Genomic DNA, 23,094 nt, shown 5'->3' on the forward strand with positions numbered 1-23,094 from the left:
ATGAGGCTTACCTTTGCCTTATGGTAAAACAGCTTAGGAGCTTGTGGTAGTAGAAATAAAAAGAAACTTACAAATGTTAAAATACTCAATTAAAGGTAGGCACTAAATCTTTCAGAAACTTGAGTAACCTACAGTCACCATATTTAAACTATGGCCCTCTTTATGCACACTACTTTAAAAGGCATGATTTGGTTGAAATAGAGCTTGCCCTTTTCAATAAATAAATCCCAAAATTTGACCTTTCTCCAAAATACAACACTTATCCATCTTGACGAACTGCTAAAACGCCAGTTTATGCCATGGAAAAGTGAATTAAGCCAGCATAAAACGGGGGGAAATGTGTTTCTTTCATCTTGCCAGGTGTAACTGCCTTGAGACTACCGTTTATTTGACGATTTAAAACGTCATAACGTCGCAAGAACGTAAACCGTTATAACAAAGTCGACCGTTGAAAGTTGAAACGGTAACCGTTAGAAGTTTTATGGTCGAATTTTGTCATTGTTGTAAGAAATAGACATTTTTAAATACAAAATCGACATTATCTACCGAAAAAACACACCAAAACAGCGTTTAAATGTCAATGTTTTGTGTCAGCAGCTTTCACCGTCACACACACGGGGAGGGGGCAGGACGGAGCCAGGAGGGGAGTGACTTTCTTTCAAAAATAGTACACTTCACCACGGCAGCAACCGGTACAGCAGCAACGGTGAGCAGTATGGACTGGAGGGTGTGAGGCATGATTTGCTACGGGAATAAATAACGGGACCGGGGCGATATTTTCCAACCAAAGAAAGGGCCACACGAAATACGGCGAGAAGAAGGAAGCGGATACTTGAGGAGAGGAGAAACTGGGTTGCAGCTAGATAAAGACAGTGCCACACGTTACAGTGTTGATGTCGGTATTTGGACGCGAATACCTGCCGAAAATAGTCTCGGTGAGTAGACCTCGCTTCAAATAAGCCTTTTAAAGACTACAGTATTCTCTCAAACACAAGTAAGTGTAGTTTTTGCACAAGTGGGACTTTTTGTGAAAATAGGCACCTTAGTTTGGAGAGTTAAAGCTCACATTCATTCGGTGGAACAAGGTGAACAGGGAGTTAAACTTTTCTGCAATATGGCCGCTCATATGTCACAGCTTCCCAGAAGTAGGCAGAACTAAAGATGAGCTTTGACTCAAGTCTTTAAAATTCACGGCAGCTTAAACCTCTATCTGAACCACCGTCGAAATATTGTAGTTAAAAAAAAGTCGTCACCAGTGTCCCTCCCTCCCTGTCTTGACTGGTGTAGTAGTCCAGAGTCTTGCCCACTTTTCAAATCAAAACTACTATTGGTGTTTGACCTGTAACGTAGAAGTGCTGCTTCCTTCTATGGGAGGACAGTTATTCCATTCAGAAATATGGCTACTTAACTTGAACTGAATCATCACAGGAAGACTCTGTGCAGACAAAACCCAATGGACTTAAATTTTGTTGTGTTTGTTGTGAAATTTTGGGCTTTCTAGGCTTTGTGGTATTCATGCATTTACTATTAAATGCAATAAGCTGAATGGAAACAGATGTCACTTAACCAGAGGGAATGTTAGAATAAGGATGGCATTGATGGGGCATGGTAATAATTCTATCTGACTCACAGACTGAATTGGAGTGGTTGAATGAATCATTATATGGTTTAATGAATCATTATGTGTGACCTGTGTGGTCAGCTGGAGTGATTTATCTCACCATAGCCTGCCAAAAAGTGTTACCCGAGATAGTCGAAGCATTTCTGGGGTTCTGGCAGAGAAGTCAGCCCACACCCCACCCTTACAACCCCTAAGAGTGATATGAGCAAATATAAAGTACTCATACTTCAATATCTGCCTGAAGTACTGATGAATACTAATACAAGAGGTAAATTCTATTAGAAATATGAATTCCTGATCAGACCGACCAGCTATTTTATTTTATTTATTTTTATTTTTATAGTTTTATAATATAATTAAATAAATAATAAAATAATTATAACATAAACAAATTCAATAAAATATATTAATAATAAAAAAATAATAATACAATAATAACATAAAAATAATGATAATAATAAATAAAATATAAATAATATAACTAAATAATATATCATTTTATTTTTTATAATTTTATTTATTTAATCACTAGCTATTTCTTTTTAAGACTTTGTATTCTGCATTATTGTGTCAGCAGCAGAAATAATAGTGACTGTTTTTCTGATTTTTTTTTTTAAATATCATCTACCAGACAAAGCAGTATTTAAATTTTAGAGGAATATTGTGTAAGTATAATTGTCATTGAGTTGTGTGCAAGGTGTTTTGTTAAACTATAGTCCCCAGTCACATAAAACTCTTTAATTCATTAGTTTTTATCTTAACCCTTAAATGTTTCTAAAAGCTAAGTTCTCCAATAGAAACTGACTGATTTTGAAAATTAGGGCCTGTACCGATTTTTTTAATAACGATCTAGCTGATTGCCAGTACCATTGTTACTGATGTCACTCCCACTGTGCCAACAATTTCTCTGTTGTTTGGCCATGTAAACAGATCACAGTTTTCAGATCAGTTGATTTCGTCTGCCTTGATTCAGCAGTTTGGTATAACAGATGCCAGCTTTAAGTTTACTGGGCACAGCAGAATAACCCTGGGTACTGATATCCATGCCTTATTATTTGCAGAAGGGTGAGGTGTGATATTGGCTGAGACTGGTGTTAAACTGATGCACTGGTGCATCCCAACTCAAATCAAATTTCATTTTCATGACTACACAGAATAAACCAACTTGATACTTTATTATTTTTTAATCCATTTAAATTCAAAACCTAGTAGTTTTCTCTTTGAAATGTTCATTCAACAGTTGAAAAATCTGCGTTATGTTTTATAGCTGCTAAAAATCAAGCAAACTAAAGTAGGGATAATTAATATGATTTTGGTATCGGCCAATAGTGACTCTAGAAGGTAACTATTTGTACTGATTATTGGAAACAGTGGCACAGCAGATACCATACATAACATCAATGTTGTTGCTCCTTAAAGAAGTAGTAAACACTAACTTTTTTTTAACCTGTTCACCGAGGTATCTGACTGAACTATGATAAAACACATCAATGCTGGTGTTATATCTGACATTTGCACCAAACTGATAGAAATCGTCATTTTGTGGCTTTTAATTAGCTCAAATGGACTTCTGCTTCGAAAAATCTTTTCTGAAAAGGTGGGGCTTATGTGACGTAGAAACCCACCATCGGTAGGTTTCTACGTCACAAACTCTTTATAAAAGGTAGAATGTTACCACCTCTAACCACCTTTGCCATTCAGAGACCACTCCCATCCTCTCCCGCCTGCACCTGCACTGCCTCGGCTCTGAGAGCTCCGGCTGTAGTGATGCCGGTGCTGGAGCAATCGGTACGAACAGGTGGTGCTCAGGACCACCACGGTCCACTACCACACTATAGCCTGCTTCAGGGGACTCTGGAGGGGAAAATCCTCCACCTCAAAAGATCGCTACGAGACAGCAGTGGTGCAGGACTCTGTCGCTCCCGCCTCATCTGGAAAACACTGTCCTTTTCCCCTCCGTCCTCTAAGTACCAAACTGCTCACTTTCTGTGCATTTTTTGAATTACTGAAGTGGGTGGAGTTAGCTCTGAGCTTGGGGGTTCACTTACACTTTAATGTCTCATTTCACTTAAAAAAAATTCACAGACAATTCAGAGGACAAATCAGAGGTCATCTGAACCTTTGTAATGATCTCTTAGTTCATTTTCAATCCATAACAAGTTCCTTTTTCTGTGGTTATGTTAATGTCATAATCTTCAGTCTACCTCTGAAAGCAGGTCTATGTTGAAACAGGTCAATGGCCTCTAGTGTAAGACAGTATAAAAATACCAAAAGGACACTAAAACAATTTAAAATGCAAAATAGTAGATTCTTAAAATGTGATGAAAAAAGGATTCGATTAATTGGATTAACTACAGAAAATCTGAGATTAATTGTGATTAACAATTTTAATCATTTGACAGCCCTAGAAAGTACCCTTAAGCACACCTGGGTGGCTCGCCAGAGTATTGGCAACATGTGGGAAACACTGAACAGATGCAGTTAAAAAAATCCGTGTGTCATTTGTTTTATAACAGCTGAAAATCAAGGAATCAAATAAGACAGGGTAGGACATTATTGTTGGCATTATATCAATATCAGCAGATAATTGCTCCAAAAGTTAATTGTTGGTATCCAATATTGGAAATAATTGCATATCAGATTTCAGCAGAAATCCAATATCATGCATCCCTAAAATAAAGGTCAAGTTCATTAACTGCAATTAATAACAGTCATAGAAACACATTGTTGTGAAGCAATTAGAACTGAAGACACAAAGACAGTAGTAAAAGTGTACTTTTGGTTTATTTTCAGCTAGGTTGCTAACTCTTCCAAACTGTTGCTCCCTGTGGAGAAAACTAGAGAGAGTGGGTTGACAGTAACTGATAGGCTTTGTCCCAATCTGTCCCCTGTGGGTCTGAACTTCTCTGGTCCAAGCATTGTGTACTTTTATGGAGCGGTGGGGGTGTGAGGGGAGGTTTGTTTACTCATTCAACAAGGCCAAATGAGAGAGCAAAATCCAACTTTGTTCTCCTTGCATAAAATAACAGGGCATATAAAGTGTGTATACTTTACTAAAACAGATTTAAACAGCCTTTCATGTTAGCTAAATGCACAAAAGTAAAATCATTCATGGTTTCATCTTTGCACTTCATTTTGATTTAATATCAGTGTCTCTGCAGGAGTAAAGACTTGAGTTTTTGTGGATTTATTGTAGTGCTGATAGTGTTACCGTCTCCGCTGTGGGTGGGGAGATAATAGTGTTGCGGGTGAAACCTATGATTAGCAGAACATTCATTCCCATCCAGCCCCCGGTTTATATAATTCCCCAGAGTTTAATTATAGTGAAATTTAAGTATTCCTCATTTTGCACGTAGGAGCAGTTACATGGCTCCCAAACACTCTGGGGATATCTGGGCTCACTACTCATTTACTGTTATGATTTTATGCCTCTGAGTTAAAGCTCTGATAGCAAAGCAACAGTAAACCACAGTGTAATGACTGGTTTACCTGTGGGGAAGAATTGATTACTAGCTTGTTTTTAATTCCTGAACTACTTTTCTAAGGTATCGAAAATACAATTGTGTCCTTTTATCTACTCATTGATCCACTGTAGAGAACTAAATTTGTTAGAATCCACTGCAGATGACTTTTTCCTGCTGGGACACTAGTAAAATATAAATGTTGTTTCACACATCCATCTGGAAAACCACTCATACACAGCGTTTGGGAAAGAGCAGAGCCTTTGAAAAAAACTTGAAGGGTGAGTGGATGAACGTTCTGTCTGTCACATCTTTATGGGCCAATCAGAGCCACAAAACACGTGACATAGCCGCTATCTGGCTGTGCCCCTAGCAAGGACTAAACTCCATAGGGAACTGCATAACGCTAACCATGGCAACATGTCAGTACACGACTTTTGTCGTTTTTGAAAAGAAAACGACTCAGTGCTGTTCTTTGTTCTTTATTTAACAAAGAAATTTCGTCAAGTTCTGGTAAAACTGGTGCTTTAGCAGCATCCACGCTACTGTCTTCCACCATAAATGCACCGGCCTCTTGTTGCTGCTTGCATAAGTCATGTGCAAGGTTAGATATTCTCTGCTCAAAAACCAAAAATAGGGATAACAGAAGTCCTTTAAGTCTAATGCTAAGACACTGATTTAGAGGGTTTTTTTAAAGGTCTTTGTGATGAAGAGCTTCAGTTCAGACTCTTTCCCCTCAAATATTTCAACTAAGTATTTCTGGTATGTCAGGCTGCAGGTTCAGTGTCAAACACTCAAGTATTTCTTCTCTTCTCTGCACTCTGGTCTCCTCAGGACTGGTAGAAGCCACTTTCACTTCCTGTCTTCATGTTTCTCTCTTGCACTGTCTTCCTGTCTCTTTCACAATATTGATGTCTTGCTCACTTCTTTCTTCTCATATACAACCCCAGTCCTTAAAAAGGTTTGGGTGCTGTTTATGTGAATAAAAACAGACAGCAGTGATTTTCAGATCTCATAAATCCATATTTCATTTACAATAGAATATGAGCAACATGTCAGATGTTGCAATTGGCACATTTTACCATTTCATGAAAAATGTTAGTTGATTTCAATTTAATGTCAGCAACACATCTCAGAAAAGTAGGGACAGAGCAACAAAAGGCTCGAAAAGTAAATGGTACTAATGAAAAACAGCTGAAAGGAGTGTTTGGCAACCAGTTAGGTTAACAGCCAACTGGTCAGTAACATGACTGGGTACGAAATGAGCCTTTTAGAGCAGCAGAGTATGGACAGAGGTTTACCAATCTGTACAAAAATGCGTCTAAAAATTGTGAAGCAATTTAAGCAATCTGGAGAAATCTCTGTGCGCAAGGGAAAAGGCAAAAGGTGAATATTTTATGCTCATGATCTCTGGGCCCTCGCACAGCACTTCATCAAAAACAGGAATAATTATGTACTGGAAATCACTGCATGGGCTCAGGAACACTTCCAGAAAACATTGCCTGGCAACACATAAATGCAAGTTAAAGCCACATCATAGAAAAAAGAAGACATATGTGAACACGATCCAGAAACACTGCCATCTTCTCTTTGCTAAAGCTAATTTAAAATGGACTGAGGCAAAATGGAAAACTGTTCTGTAGTCAAATGAATCAAAATTTGAAATTCTTTTAGAAACCACAGAAGCTGTGTACTGCAGACTTAAGAGGAGAGTGATCATCCAGCTTGTTATCAGCGCACAGTTCAAAAGCCTACATCTCTGATGGTATGGGGTTGCATTAGTGCCTATGGTGTAGGTAGCTTACATATCTGGAAAGGCACTAACAATGTTGAAAAGTATGTAGAGGTTTAAGAGCAACATATGCTCTCATCTAGACAACGTCTCTGTCAGGGAAGGCTGTGCATATTTAAGCAAGATGGTGCCAAACCGCACTGCATCCATCACAACAGCATGACTTTGCAGGAGAAGAGTCTGGGTGTTGAACTGGCCTGCCTGCAGTCCAGACCTTTCACCAACTTTGCTGTTAGTGCGACTATGCTGCAGTTATATTAGCATACCTACCACCCAGTCCAAAAGGCAGATCAGGTCAGGTTTCAGTCTAGACTTAAATAATCTTTGGTTTAGCCTGGTTGTAGTGTCTGTTACTGTACTGGATCCGAGACGATTTTGATGACAGCAATGTATCACATCAGGCTTTTCGACTGAAACCTACCCTGAAATACTGTTAAACAAAACAAAGACTTTGTGTTTTAGTGGGCCAGTTGCCTCAGGCGCTGGTAAGATGATGAAATCCAATCCAAGAAGGCCAGCTTGAATGAGGGATCCATGAGTTTAAAGGCATTTTAAATGACATATCAATTCATAGCTGTTCAAAATACCAAAAGACAGACCTTTTTTTCAAGCTTCTCGAATAACATGACATTGCATTGTCACAAAGGTTGAGTCAGGTGAACTTTTTTTGCCAGACAACAGTACAGCCTTTACCAAAAGAACAGTGCATAACCTGGCACAGATGCTCTCTCTGTCAACACGTGTTAATTTCCCCCCCAAAATGAGTACCAGGATATTTGTTTTTGTATTTGCTAGTAAAGTTAGACTGTTTAAGACCTCGATGAGCTGGAAAAGATCAGAAACTGTGAAAAATTTGGGGTATGCAATGTCATAACCAAAATGCAGTAATTGCATTAAATCCTTGTAATGAGTTTCACCTATGCTGCATTTTAAATTCTATACGCTTTTACTTATAGCCCATTCATCCAAACACAGTTTGTGTGCTAGGTGTCCATCTTAAATGTGTAACTAGAGATGTGTTGCTTCTGTTTTTACCTGCATGGTGACAACTCATGGGTCGTGCTGGGGCAAGCGGGTTGTCTCTGACAGCTCAGGGATCAGAGGTCAGGACTGAGAGACTGGAGAGAGGTTTGCTTTTGGTTCAACCTGCTTTTGCAGGCCCGAAGAGTTACTCTGTGAAACAGCCAACAAATCGTTTGTCTAATATTTTCTAATGTAGATCGGTATTTTGCACTGAAACAGTAAGGTGGTTAATCAATAATTTAATTATATATAAATGAATCAGTATTATTGAATGGAAATCTATTAGTTCAATGTCAATATCAAGTGAAAGGTAAAAAAAAATGGTCAATTTCAGTCTCTAAGATTTTAGGATATCTTATTTTTTTACATGTACAGTTGTAAATTATTCATCTTTGGCCTGTAAACATAGCATGTCAGCAGTATATAGTGAATTTCACAGACAATTTCACAATTATTTGTAGGCCATATTTTTTAGACCAAAAAACACATTTAAGTTGCTTCTTACCATCATTCACTGCCCCACCATTAGTCACTTCTTTATAGGTTTTACTTAAAACTTCTATTCTACCCTGCTGGTTTAACTTATCTTGCATACTATCACAGCCATGTTGTTATTCATCTGGGGACAAAGGCCTCCAATAGTTAACCCCTGTAGCAATGATTAATTACTTTAAATTGTGTCAAACAGGTTTAATACTAAGACAAAATCCCTTCCCTGAAATGAGACTGTTTTGTTGGCCTTGTAGAAACCTCAGCCAAGGTATTCCAGGTCTTTGTTTAATACCTACTTTAGTTTGTTTGGTCTCCATTATACCTAAAACTGTCCAGGTCATTTGAGTTGGAGGCAAACATCTGTGATCCAGACAGCTATTTTAAATCCTCAAACTCCTGAGTCTTTTAATTTCCTGAAAACATAACTTAAAAAAACAATTTAGAAAGTTGCCACAGAGATTCGTGCCTCTGGCCAACCAGCCTCATCTGCTTCATATGCTTCAGTATAGCATAGGGTCGTATGGAGGATAAATAGAGACCAGAAGTATTCTGGCAATGTCAGTGACAAAAGTAGCAGCATACTGTATATATATATCATGTATTGTATAACTCACATACACTGACATGCAGTGGTCAGGTCCTGTCAGGGCAGAGAGTGAGAGAAGAGAGCAGCTGCAAATGCTAATGTGGTCATGTGGCGTGAATAGTGTGTGTGTGTGGTGGTAAACACCCTCTTACCCCTCTTTAGTGCCCCTTCGCCTGACTGACGCCCCTGTCTGCATTGGTGTCATTGCTGTGTTGCTTCTTCTGTCCCATAAAAAACCTTTAGGTGAGTTAAGTGTGGATATGGAACGACTCGTTGGCTACTGACTTAAACTTTAGTTTGCATGTTTTAGACAGAGAGAAACAGACTCTTTAAAGAGCAGGTGTGCATGTGTTTGTGTGTGATTGACTGATTGAGAGGGGTAGTACAGTTTTAGAGGAGATAGTGTGTTTGTTTTCACCATTTGCCCTGTTCATATGTTTGACCTTTAGAAGTGTAACTAATGTTCTGATTCTGAAGTGAGTGTGATTAATGAACAGGTGCACTGGTTGGGTGGTCTGCACTCATGAGACACTGTACCGTCAATCACACATGAAAACACCCAGGAGTCAGTGGAGAGCAAACAAGTAAAAGTAAATGGTATTTGGCAACCATCATGCTAAGTTTCGAAAGTACACTGCTATGCTACGGCATTTATAGCCTAAATAAGGACAAACCTTATCTTTATATTTTTATTATCAGTTTATGCATGAATTATCTTTTGTGCAGTTGATGTATGAATTATATATTTATATATATATATATATAAACTTCCATTTATGTAGGAGGAGAAGATAAACTTTGTCTATCCCTTGGGGGGGGAATTCCACTCTGTTATACATGCCACACATTAAGACTGAAATACATGTGCACAAACAAGATCCTGTGGACATTAAGTAAGGGGGCTTAGTAAATAGTTCACTTAACTGCTTAATTAAATAAGATTGTTTTGCATTGAGCAGAGGAAGTCAACTGTTTGGAAAAACTGATCTGTTTTCACAGTTAAACACAAGAGAAAATGCTGGTATAGTGGGAGTTTTACACCAAAAGAAGTGGTGATAAATTCATCTATATTGCCTAGGGATGCACATGATTCGCCAGCTAAACAATTAAAGTCAGACCCCTTGGTAGATGCTAAGGCACCAGAATAACTTTTTTTGTCAATTCATGCCCAAAAATTGGGACAGTCCTTGTCAATCCTAATAAATTGGGAATAAAATTGTCCAAAGGCGTCAGGTTATACCAAAGCAAAGAGTGACAATAGTCGTCACAGAAGAAACTGCAAAGTGGATTAAAGGCCAGCTTGAGTTAGCTACATTATTTAAATTGTGTGAAGTTGGTGTGCAGGATGTGTTTTTTGACGAGACACTAGTTTATTAAACACAATTATAATTAGTGTTTAATCTGATGTGAATCTTTTTTCCTTGGTTACCTTCCTTGTATCTGCAGTCTGCAAGTGGCTGAATTGTCATTTTAAACCTCAGTGTTGGTACGAGCCCTAATCAGTGCATCTCTGGATAGAAACAAGCAAGCGTTTGTAAAATGTGTTTCATAACTAAGGACTGAATGTCAAAACTGAGATCAATTCACTAAACTTACTGAGTAGTCAAATAGTCAGTTCATCCACCTAATTAAAGAATAATTAATTTCATGTTATCATCAATATGGCTTGAAGTGTTTGGAAGACAAACTACATCTATTAATTTGTGACATCTTAGTTTAAGGCATAATTGTTTTCTAAACTATTTTGTAAAATTATAAGGTTATCTACACTGTGATTTCAAGCCAACCATACGACAGTCGTGGCAGAATGTCTTCTCATACTGTATGACTGAATCGCTTATGACCTCGCGCATGAGTTGCGTGCTCACACTGTGCAACTAAAGTTGGGACGGACTGTGACAGAAACCTGCAGAGTTTCCTTTTTAAGAAGTCTCACACACTGAGGGTGAAGTATCTCTGGTCATATTCTCTCTCTCGCTGGCTCTTCTTCACTCTCTCTCTCCCGCTACCTCTCTCTGTCCCAAACACACAAACAGCATCATCTCTGTGTCAGCTGCAGGTCCGCAAATAGGAATATTTCCTGCTTGTTTATTTCCTATATCATAGCGGGGTGCATCAGAAAGTCATTCCAGCTGTTGTCATGGTAATTTGGGACGTTGTCTGACTGTTTACAAAGGAAAACAAATCCCCCAAAGTTGTTTATTCTGCTTGCGTTTCTGATCTCACTGTAAAGTGTGCCTATGGTGTAGGTAGCTTACACATCACAACTCAAGTGTCTGGTGCAAAAGGCTGGTCGTACGACAAAAATATCAAACATGCCAGAAATCCTCCCGCCCGGGAGCAGGTCATCAGGTCATATTCGGGCTGTGGTCGGCCGTCATATCCCCCTTTACACAGCACGACAAATGAAAGTGAGCCAACTTCAAAGTGAGTCGTGTGACTCTAAATTCGTGGCTGAATCGCAGGAAGACCGCACAGTGTACACCCGGCTTTAGCTGCTAAATGGGGATGCAGCAATGCATTGATACAACAGCATATTGGCCATTTTTACAAACATTGAGCATCAACTGATGTCAAAAGCAGATGTTTAACTGTTCTGTCGTATCAATTCAATGCTAACATTTAGCACACCGAGTGGCTTATTCAGAGAAGAGGTTTATTTTTGGGCAGAGGATGTGACCTGTTGGGCAAACTATAAACTATTTTCACTGTCAAGCACGAAAGAAAATATGGCTATTGTGGGAGTGCTACACCAAAAAAACCAATGACATTGGCGTTAGTATCAGCCCTTATTTTTAAAATTGGTACGTCTCTAGATTTTATATCATATAAGAAATAGAATATGATACACTTCTGCCAGTGCTAAGATGGCATTGGAATTCAAGATCCTTGTCTGAGTCACAAAGGGACCTTGTACAGTAAGGTATTTGAGGAACATGTTTGAAATTGCAGCTAACATAGTAACAGTTTGACAGTTTTCAGTGTGATAAGTATGATCATGTTTGGCATTAGAGGAACAGGAACACCATATTCTTGGCACTGATATGTTAGCAGTTTCCATGTTTGTGATAATGAAATACTAACGTTGTGTATGTACCAGATATCTCTGTGGTATCTATCTGTCTTGCTTATGTAACCTGCTGACAGGATGTCACTGTCTACCTCCTGCAGTTGGTGTTGATTAATATTTAGGCTGGATGTGGTTAACACCAAACTGTATTTAGGTCAGCTGATCATTCACTCACATTTATTAAAGCTGCCTGCTTAAATAAAATCTCTGTAATGTACAGTTTATGAACAGAGATCAAACACTGTACATCTACAAATTTATCCCATGTTTTGTGTTTATGTAGCTTTATTTGTGGGACAACATTTTGAATGTTTTTCATGAGAGGATTGCTGAAACAGTCCTTGTTAAAGCTTGTTTAATGCCGCCTGATGACGTTTCAGTGTGTAAGACCATAATATTTACGGTAATCGCTTTGTTTTAGGAGGATTTTATGGTATTTTGCAGCTGTTTGGCATTTGCTGACTTGTTTGGTATTTTTTTCAGCTAAACAGTGAATGCTGGAAGAGCAGCACTGGTAGCTCCTTACAAATACATTTATAGCACCGTTTACACTTCTAATAACTTGTCTCAGCTTCTACAAGACAAATTTAATCCTTAAGTTAGAGAAAAAAGTTTTTTATGAAGGAAGGTGTAGTATGTTCCAGTGATACTTTATTTTACTTCCATGAACCTGTCATTGTGTCTGATCTCAAGTATTTCTAGGCTTGAATGGATTAATACGGCATTAAATGCTGTATTTGTTGATTATATCATGCTGCCCTTAAAGCTGTAACCAAAGCTTGAAGTGGAAAACCTGCACTCACAAATGTATGTGTTTCAGCAAGTATAAGCAGATCACTAATACATTCTTAATATCTCAGCGATAAACAAAAAGCTTCTGAGAAATATTTCTTATGTTCCCAGCATACAGTTACTCGACCAAGGAGAGAAACATTTCATTTCAGGGGGAAAACTGTAAGGCCTTGTTTGACGAACTTTATTCTGAGATAAAATTAATTGATATGACAGTGCTTTTTGGGATGAATTCCTCCTCTTCTATCTGCTATTTTTGTGTCATTCAGCTCTTTGTTCTTGGGTCGACATTATTATGAGTTTAATGGCACTGGTTTGCACTTAAAGGCTAGTGGATGAAATTGCTGTGATTAAGCAGACTCTTATAACTATAACTTGTCACTGAATTAATATGATTGATATGACTTGAGCCCTGCGCGGGACACTTTTGTTAATCCCAGTCCTGCGTGAATTCTGACCATTACTGCCCACTCTCACAGCACATGCTGTCCCCTTCCGCCCGCCCTGTAACAGGTCTGTCCAATCCTGCCTGCATCACACATGAATTCTGACAATCCATGCTTAATATTAAGAATAATAGACAGTGCATTTAATAAAAATAAGGGTATTAATATGTTCACCTAAGCACCACCTTGACAAAGTTTTCTTCCTAAATGAAGAAAACCTCTTAGAATACAACTCTAACAGCCTCATCCTCATCATGTACATGCTGCCATACATGCTTAAAAATGCAGCTGAGAGCCTCAGACTGATTTAACTCCTGGTTATGGCTCAGTAATAGCATCTCAAAGTAATACTTACCAGCAGTATTAACACATCAGTCATTAACATCTATCTCAAAGTCATACAAAAGGGGAATTGTCACCTGATCTCTGGAAAGTTAATTTGCATAAAAAATGCAGCGCACTTTGATCATCTCTCACAGACAGTATCTTTACTCTATTTATGCCATGCTGTTACCAACCTAGTCATTCAATGCTTAATGTAATAAGGGAATTCAGCATGGAAATGGTGTTTTTCCCCCTTATAACTGCATAATGTCTCAGCATCTCTGTTTGCCGGTGATTTAAGTGGTGATAGGCCTCCCACATAATTTACAAAGTTTTTGAGCATGCACTTTATTGTGGACCTTTAACACAGCATCACACTGTTTGGCTGCACAGAGACAGACATATATTCAAACATGTATACGTAGCACTGCCAACTGACTAACAGCAAATAAACCATCATTTCTAACACCAAGGTGTGACATATCTCCTGTGTTTTCTTGTTTAATATATGCATGGAGAAGTGCTTTAAAGAGAGCTTACTTTAATTGGGGATTGTGGAGCAGGTATATCATCACATTAGGCATGCTAAATGTGGTTTTCTTGTGGGCTTGTTTCAACAAAGTCCAGTTGTTTCCAGCTTTGTCACTTTCATTATCTGTTGTTAAAATAAAACACTCATGAGCACGGTTTAGTTTCCGTCTCTTCCATCTTGTCTTCAGCATTGGATTTTTTAGAAAATGTGTATATATTTATGATTTTTTCTATGGCACCAGTTTTGAACAAGTATACTGAAGAAGTTTTCTCAGAGATACTAAGGACAACTGGAGCAATGGTGTGACATGCAAATCGAGACAGACACAGACATGTCCACAATTACAGTTGTAAGATCTCAGCTCTGATGCCACCATTGTTATTTTACACTGGCTGTAGGTTAAGGGTGCAGCCTAATTTTAATCACCTAATCTGTGTCTTATTAAACATACACTTCACTGTTTGTGGATTAATAATAGTTCATAGAAATTATTTTCAGTTGTTAACTTCTGGGCATGTAAGAGGCAGCATTATATCAAACACTGTTAAAAACGCTTTGGTCAAATTAACTGAAAACGTCATAACTGCGACAATATTTTGGTTAGTTTGGATGATTTGCTATACTAGTAACGATCAACCTTATGTCTCCATGATACAACCAAACAATAACACAACCTCAGTTAGAAACTACCTAGTTTAGATGTACACTTTAGTGTGGACTATATAGACTAAGACAGAGCATATGTTTAGGTACTGCAACCAAAGCAGCTGGTTCACACAGCTTCTGAAGTAAGTGTAACTGCCTCACCTGACCTCAGTGAGCATGCGTGGCACATAACTGCAGACATTTCATGCCATGCACTTGTGTAGGTTTTTAAGAACACTATCAAGTTCAGTGGATTTTTTCCCAATATAAATAAAATCATCATTTAGAAACTGCATTTTGTATTTACTTGGGCTGTCTTTGTGAGTTATTAAAATTGGTTTAAATAAAATATTTAAGTGTGATAAATGCAAAAAAAAATAGAGAATCAGAAAGGGGGCAAATAATTTTTCACAGCACTACAGGTTTGATAGAAGCAGCTTATCTCTGCCTTAAAACAAACATCGTGGAGCCTGGCAGCTCTGCTCCACTGAAGGCTCAACCAAACTTGAAAAAGAATATCAGTCTGCATTTTGGATTTAAAAAACTATAAGACAGCGGCAAGCTGAAAAAAGAAAGGTCATATGCAAGATGCCACAGGGAGGTAAAACATTTTGTAAACAATACTTGTCTGCGATCAATTTTTAATACAAACTGTGATATTTTTAATAATGTGCCTAGTTTGAACATTCTTTGTACAATTTCCACCTCTTGTCCTTATCTCTTTAATGTTAAGGCAAAATAGATTTTGTAACTAACATATCCCTGCATGAATCAATATTAAATCAAATCAAACTGAATGTGATCTTGTGAATCTGAATCAAATTGATTTAGGCAATCAGTGGTGATACCCAGCCCTGATTTATGACTACTAGTGTCCTACTTGGAACACTTTTATTATCAAAGGAGTATGAGCAGCTGTAAGGCTGAATATCAATCTGAAAGGTCATTCATCTTATCAGTAGTGAGTGACTACATGTTATACAACTGACCTTATTTATTTATCACATAATAAAAGATAAATCTAAGCAAAAGCAAACAAGCACACAGATCGAATCAGTGTTTTGAGATGAAGGGAAGTGTGCCTGTGTTTATTGTGTCTGTATTAGTGTGTCTCCTGCTGTCCACAGAGACCCTTTGACCTGATTGTCTTCTGACTTAAAAGACTTTACTTTTTAATGGCCTTTCTCTTCTCTCTCTGTGTCTCTGCTAGACGTCCATTGTTGAAGCTCCTCTGTCCTGTGTGACCCCCTGACACAGAGAGGTAAGACCACACATACACTACATTATGTGGATGGAGCTGTACTGTGATGTTAGAGAAATGCAGCTTTAACTGTATTTTTGCTCAAACCTATCTAAAGCCACAAGTTAAGAAGCTGGTGGAGACCGTTTCCTCTTTTTCAGTGTGTATTCAGATCGGCATGTGCTGTTTGTGTGTTTGTTTCCGTAAAGCTCAGCAAATGTCAGCCATAATAAAACACCATGGTGTAACAACAGAGTGCATCCCCACCCACACAAACTTCGAAAAGCAACACAAAGCACAGCAGTCAGCTGTAAATACATCTACACCTTTACCCCTTTATTTTCTTTCCCTCCCTACTCTGTTCTTTCTTTTACTGAGTTCCTAATGAGAGGACAAAGCACTAAATGACTCCTCAATCAGCCATCAGGACCCATTAACCCTTCTTCTGTATATGGATGTTTTGATTTGCTTAGAATATGCTTATTTAGAGGCAAACGTGAGTCTCACTTTTGATACTGAAACCCAGGAACCCTAAAAGTATAAAATCTTTTTAACTCATGTCTTTAAAATTGCAAATTTATCGCAGTTATGTTTAGGTAAATGGTTGGAATATTTTAAGTTCTTTTTAAAGTAATTGTAAATCAAGAACTTTGTAGCATCTTGTAGTATTTTCCCTTTATTTCAACTTTTAGTTAATATTTTATGTTTGGGGGAATTTTAGCTGCAGGTGCACTATGCTTTTATGAAGTAGGTTACTGTGTACCCGACTGCCTGCTTACAAAATACTGAAAAAAAATGTTCTGATCTATCACGTGACCCACCTTTTGTACTAAAACCCAGTGATGGGGGAAAACAGCAGCCAAGCTGTTCCTGGCTCTCTGACATAGTTGGGGATAATTGTGGGAGGGGTAATTATATCTGAGATGATTTGAAGCTTTCAGGGTTATAATGAGAAGCAAACCTCACAGACCAAATGTTCCTGCATGTCAGCTGTACACAGACGGGTAGACAGATACACAGACAGACAGGCTGTAGTTATGACCAAGGCCAGGCTGGAAATAACGATTTAGTCACCATGGTAGTCCACTGTGATGGCTTGTGAGACTTTTGGAAATGAGTCACATCTTTTTTTTTAGCTCTTGTAAAATTCAGCACCTCTTTATTGAAGTCATAATTAGTGACAGCAAGAAGCTTCTCATTGACTCGCATGTATCCACCTGTTTACCTGCATTACTTAACCGGTTTTCATTCAAAGATAATTTGGGAAACAAGCTGCTAATTGTATTTGCATTATTCTGCTTTATGGCAGAGTTAGAAGATGCATACCAGTCTCATATTTGCTTCTTAAATAAGAAGCAACAGCTAGCAGACGGTTAGCTTTGGCTAGGAAACAAGAAACAACTAGCAAGGCTTCAACCAGCTGCAGCAAAATCTGTTGCCTGCTGATGTTGAGTGCTTACAAGTCCCAGGAACAACTATACTTCCTTGAGCTAGATCTCAGGTTTTTGTCTGTTCCTCCGAAGAGATATTTCACTCCAAGTTTCAAGTTCTCTTGGAATCAAACCGTATTATTTTCGTCGACTAAAACTATGACAAAAAATGTGTCTTCTCTATGGAAAAAAGATAGTTGATAAAACTCTTGTGAAAATTAAGTTGAGTTTTTGTCAAGGAGACTTAGGCTGGCCACACACTTAACAATTTTAAGCCAGATTTACCTTTTGACAATTATGGGGGCTTGTCACAAACAATTATTTGTTTGGATAATTCTCAAGCGTGTGGTATCAACATGATTATTTTAATGCTCCAAATTGGATCTTAGCCTCACGGACCTTAATTCAAAGATATCAAACACATTTGCTATTTATAATTCCAGGTTGTAATGTCTATGAGGGAATACCCACAACAATTAATAAGAGGGGGCAGAGTGGAACGTGTCACCAGCTACACACAAACATAAACCAAACTGTGCCTTCATTCCAGCCAGGATTTCATTCATATTCTTTTCCTTGTTTTATTATTTTTGGTGCAACGTAAACAATTATTTAAGATATGAAAATTGCCTCGTGTGTGGCCAGCCTAAGACAAGACTAAAATGTTAGTGGAAGCTTTTTTTTAAATTATCTAATCTATTTACCAAACTCTAAAAGGTATTCTAAGGGTTCTATGCTGGTCAGGCTAAGAAAATCTAAAGAAGTAAGTAGAAAAAAAATTCAAGCCCACAAAAGCTCTGTTGTCAGCAGGACAGAGTGAGAAATATCAATGAAACAGCTGTATAAAGATGTACGGGAGTCTGTGTCAGTATGTGTGAGAGAGGGAGACAGAGAGAGAGTGAAAGAGCGGAGGAATCCCTCTTTTGTCCGGTTGAAGCGTGAAGTCTCCTGGGAGGCTTTCAAATCCTCTCAGGAATGTGTGAGTGTGTGTAAGTGCCAATTTCTTAGAAATTGTGTGTGTAGGGGGATCGGCCTGTCACCACATTCATACAAGGAATGCAAATATTTGTGTGTGTTCTCCTGTGTATGTGCATGTGTGTTTCAGTTTTTGGGTGTAGTATAACTGTTACCATAGCGACTGATATCCTCTGGTGTTTTCTGTATCACCTGACAGCTGTAGTCGACGGCTTTTTTCCAACTAAATAGATTCTTTCTTTCTTTCTTTCTTTCTTTCTTTCTTTCTTTCTTTCTTTCTTTTATCCTTCCTTCCGCCCTCGCTTCCTTCCTTCCTTTTTATTCCACCCTTATTCTTTGTTTGTCTCTTTGTTTACTTTCTTACCCCTTACTTATTTTCTTACTTACTTACTTTCTCCCTCCTTGATCTTTTAATAAGATATTTAATTTGGGTTTTTTATGCCTTTATTTCTAGATAGGAGGACAGTAGATAGAGCCAAAGAGTGTAGGAAAGAGACATGCGGAAAAGGAACTGCAGCTCAGTCTTGAACCTGGGCTGCCTGGGTACATAGGGCACGACCTAACTGCCAGGCTATCTGCACCCCTCATTGATCTTATAGTTCTTTTCATCTCTTATTATTTCACTGTTGTTCTGTTCGTTCCTTCTTCTTTCATTCCTTCTTCCTTCGTTTGTTCCTTCTTTCCTTCCTCTCATTAAATCTTTTTGTTCCTTTGTACCTTAATATTTCTGTTTCTAACTCTTTGACTTTATTCCTTCCTTCTTCAAATGTTGAAGCTTTTTTGTCCCTTTATTCTCTATTTCTTTATTTTTCCTTCCTCCCTTCATCTCCACCCCTGCTCTTTCTTTCTTCTTCCATTTTTTCATCTGTGTCTCAGTTTTCCCTCTTTCCTTTCTTCTTTCCTTCCTTCCTTTTTATTCCTTGATCCTTTTTTGTCTTTTTGTCCCTCCACCTGTGTCTTATCCTCTGTCCTTCATTTCTTTCTTTTACTCATAGTCAAACCTCCCCATCTCTCCCCCTCTTTTTCCTTAGTCAGTACCCTTGTTAAGTAGTTTAAATGCCAGCCTTCAGGTCAGATTTCGTCAGCTGCTCTCATTAATGTGTTTATTTAACATGAACTCGGCTCATCCTCTGGTGGCCTTGAATGTGAGTCCTCTTCTTGTTTGTGGGTGTGTTGGTATGTAGATCTGCATTTAAAAATAGAACTTACAGTTACACATTACCTTGCTTGTCAGTGTAACAGAAGTATTTTCTGTCCATTTGGCCCCTAATGAGATTCCTATCTGAGGTTATCAGAGCTAAAGTCACTTTCCACCAGGAAGACTTAAATAGTTGAATCCTGTGGGCCTTTGAAGTCATTGCTGACCTCATTTCCTGTGGGGAATAAAAAAAAAAACAAAAAAACGAAACGGAAACCAGTTGAGTCAAAACTAAACAATGCTCAAACAACCACAGCACACTGGAGGAACGAGACACATGAGAATGTCGTTAAAGCTGGTAGAATGCACCGAAAAGTCTCAACAATACATATTATTTTACATGGCCTCTTTGAAGAAAGCTAATAAAATGAATGGGATGGTCAGCCAACATTCACATGTGGTACTTGGAAGAATCAGCAGGATAACCACTCACATTTTGAGCTGCCAGTAGTTGAAAGAGTTTTCATATTGATTTCAGGAGGACTACGTAGTTGGTAAGGAAAATATGGTTCCTTATACCTTACATCTCTTTTACCTCACTGGATTTGAAAATGAAATTTTACCTGGTGTTAACAGTTTTTAGATTATATATATCAGTGCCATTAGGTGCTAGCTTTCTGTTGATTTGTTTTCTTCACAGGATGGTGATGGAGGAGGGGGGTCAGAGAGACAGAGGAAGGGGGAATCCAGTGATAACAGAAGGAGATGGGAAACAAATCTTAACAGAACTTGGTGAGTGACATTTATAGAAAAGTTTTACACTTTTGGTCTAATATAATCTGAAAACAGAAATAAATATCCAGATGCTGTAGTCTTTACTTAAAACCATTTTTCATACAAGCTACACACTGCTCTAACTCTTATGGCATTGGCTAAGTTTATGCATCATTCCCATTCATAAGTAGTCCCATTTTCTAAGTGGTTGTGGTTTAAGATTGATGAGAATGTCATGAGCTGAGAAATTAGACATAATGACTTATCAGAGTTAATAGATGTCCTTTTTTTTTTTTTTTTTTTTTGCAGCGGATCAAAACTTCGACGCCATTTGTCTCTCTACATATCGAACAGCATGCAAGCTCAGATTCATCCAGAAGAGATGCAACTGTAAGTCAGTGCTGTTCTTTTTCTGTTCTCCTCTTTTTTTCAAACAGCTTTAAGGTTTCATTTTGGCTCTAGCTGCAGTCTGAACAACACTGTCAAGTATCATTTCATAATTAGAATTAATATTAAACTCAAATTAAAGAATTCCCTTTTCTGCTCCTTTCAGACAGTGAAAAACATGTTTATAACACTACAGCAAAGACAGAAATGTATCGCTGTCTGGTTATTAATACAACCACAAACAGAGCAACAGATACCAAAACTTGGGCGTTTCAGAAAATCTAACAACTTTTCGCTTATAACATTCAGCTGGGTGTTTGATTTTAAAAAATCAAGCTGTACTAACTAGGGGTGTAACCGAGAACCGTCACAGTTCTTTGCATGTAGTCCCATGACAAATACGTCTGAATTCTTGGTCTGAATGGAGAAAAATGGCAATCACAGTCACCAGTCTAGATGGCAGTAATGCTCATAACTGTTTGCTAACTGCGTCTTAACAACCAGTGAAGAAGAGGAAGAAACAGGCAAAACAAAACACACAAAGAAGAAAACTTAAATATGGGTGCAGTAGCAGAAGAGTGGCGAGACCAGTGGCTTCTTTCTCTTACCAACTTCTCAGCAGTATTTTGAAAAAGCTTCTGGATGTAAAAGCAGAGAGGATGCTTATACATTTTAAAGGCCTTACACAGATATACAGATGTATTGACCAGTGTGTAGTGTGTATTTTAGGCGCTCTGCTTTGTTACCAAGTACCATCGTGTGTTTACATGAGCTAGTTTGCAGTCCTTCACTGACGAACAAGAGTCATGGTTTTGCACAAGTAAAAGCTCTCGATCCAGTGTCTTCTGCCTCTGTATATTCACATACAACCTTTAATATACTGTTTGATAACAACTATGTGGCAGTGTCACAGCACACTACATAAAACATATATATATATTTATTTATATATAAATATATATATATTTATATATTTATATATTTATATGTATATATTTATATATAAATATACTTTAGAAAGGTTTTAAGACACACATTTCATTTTATCAATTTTATCTTTTTCAGTTTTTTCCTCTTTTTTTCATGTGTAATCCACCACAGGCTGTACTAACTATCTCAGGTAGTTTTTAATATTAACAGATGGATCAAACTGTAAGCAACACTACTGTCAGCCTAAAAGTAAGAAATGAGAGAAACCTAGTATTGGGCCTATACATTCGGGACTTATTGTTCCTTTTTCACTGATGAACCAAACCCATACTGAGCTGTGATCTTTGTGAATCATTGAACCCCTAGTTCTTACTAAATCTAGGATGTACTACTTTCCAAACAACTGCCGTTGATGGTTAGTCACAATAACAACATGTTGTGAGACACATATATTTTCTAATGCCCTTCACAAAGTTCTACTCATACTCATAGTAGATCCCCCAGGAATAAGGTGGATAAAAATGTAAAACAAACATAAGCTTCCATTTAATCTCTTGGTGTGAAGTTTTCCTGAACTTCTTTCTTTCATTCCAGTGCACTTGGTCGACATATACAATGTGATCGAGGCGGTGCGGGATGCTGGTCTGAACGCTGTGGAGCTGCATGCTGGCATCTCTATGATCAGACTGGAGAACCTGGTGTCCTCTCTGTTCAACCAGCTCAGCAAGCGACTGCCCACCACTCACGTCATCAATGCCAGAGAGAGCACCGTCCTATTAGTCCAGTTCTTACTGGCTGCTATTGACAGGTAACCTGGTTGTTTTTTCTAGACACCTGTTGTTTTTATATGAAATGCATAGCCACCCTTGATAATTACACATGTGGTTTACTGTAAAAGTAGGGGTGACATGTGCAGTTTCATGTGGTCTTTGTGTTATTTTTTTTCTGTGTCAGTGAACCTGACAGCCGTCTGACAGTGCTCTCTGTAAAGGCAATGCTGGCCACACTGTGTGGAGGGAAACTGGTTGATAAACTCCGCTGTGAGTACTGGTTACTATCATCATCATAATTGGAAATGACTGTTTTCTGATGTAGAGTCTAGGTGTTTTGACAGAAATGGAATTATTCAAAGTATTGGATGGATGGATTCAATTGAAACTGGGAAATTGTGCTATGGCTGAAAGTTCTCGAGCAAGTAAAACAGGTGATAACACAAACAAATATGGAGAAAAAGAAATGTATACATATATACATGCTGAAATTTAGATTAATAAGGGCACAAAGTAAATCAAGATAAAAATGGTAAATATAAAAATCTTCAAACACTAGTTCTATTCAAAGTTAAGTCTAAACACAAATGTAATCATACTTTGCCTGGATTTCGAGAAGTAAATGTGCAAAAAATGTGAAAAACACAACTGTAGATGTTACGGGAA

The 23,094-nt window shown here is 38.0% G+C and overlaps 1 protein-coding gene across 6 annotated transcripts in view; it reads left to right on the plus strand.

The window, feature by feature from the left end:
* The first annotated feature begins 685 nt into the window (after positions 1-685).
* The window catches only part of dtnba (dystrobrevin, beta a), a 52,068-nt gene continuing 29,659 nt past the window's right edge, over positions 686-23,094 (plus strand). For 5 of the 6 annotated variants that reach the window (XM_041805277.1, XM_041805280.1, XM_041805279.1 and 2 more), the window contains exons 1-6: positions 686-935; positions 15,995-16,045; positions 20,268-20,359; positions 20,651-20,731; positions 22,253-22,466; positions 22,613-22,698. In XM_041805277.1, coding sequence (XP_041661211.1) covers positions 20,269-20,359; positions 20,651-20,731; positions 22,253-22,466; positions 22,613-22,698 — 472 coding nt within the window. In that variant the 5' untranslated portion in view covers positions 686-935; positions 15,995-16,045; position 20,268. Of the gene's footprint in view, positions 936-9,126; positions 9,219-15,994; positions 16,046-20,267; positions 20,360-20,650; positions 20,732-22,252; positions 22,467-22,612; positions 22,699-23,094 lie in introns of those variants that run through there. The other variant, XM_041805278.1, reaches the window with a different exon arrangement.

This window comes from Cheilinus undulatus, linkage group 14 (assembly GCF_018320785.1).
Source record: "Cheilinus undulatus linkage group 14, ASM1832078v1, whole genome shotgun sequence".
NCBI classification, from domain to species: domain Eukaryota; kingdom Metazoa; phylum Chordata; class Actinopteri; order Labriformes; family Labridae; genus Cheilinus; species Cheilinus undulatus.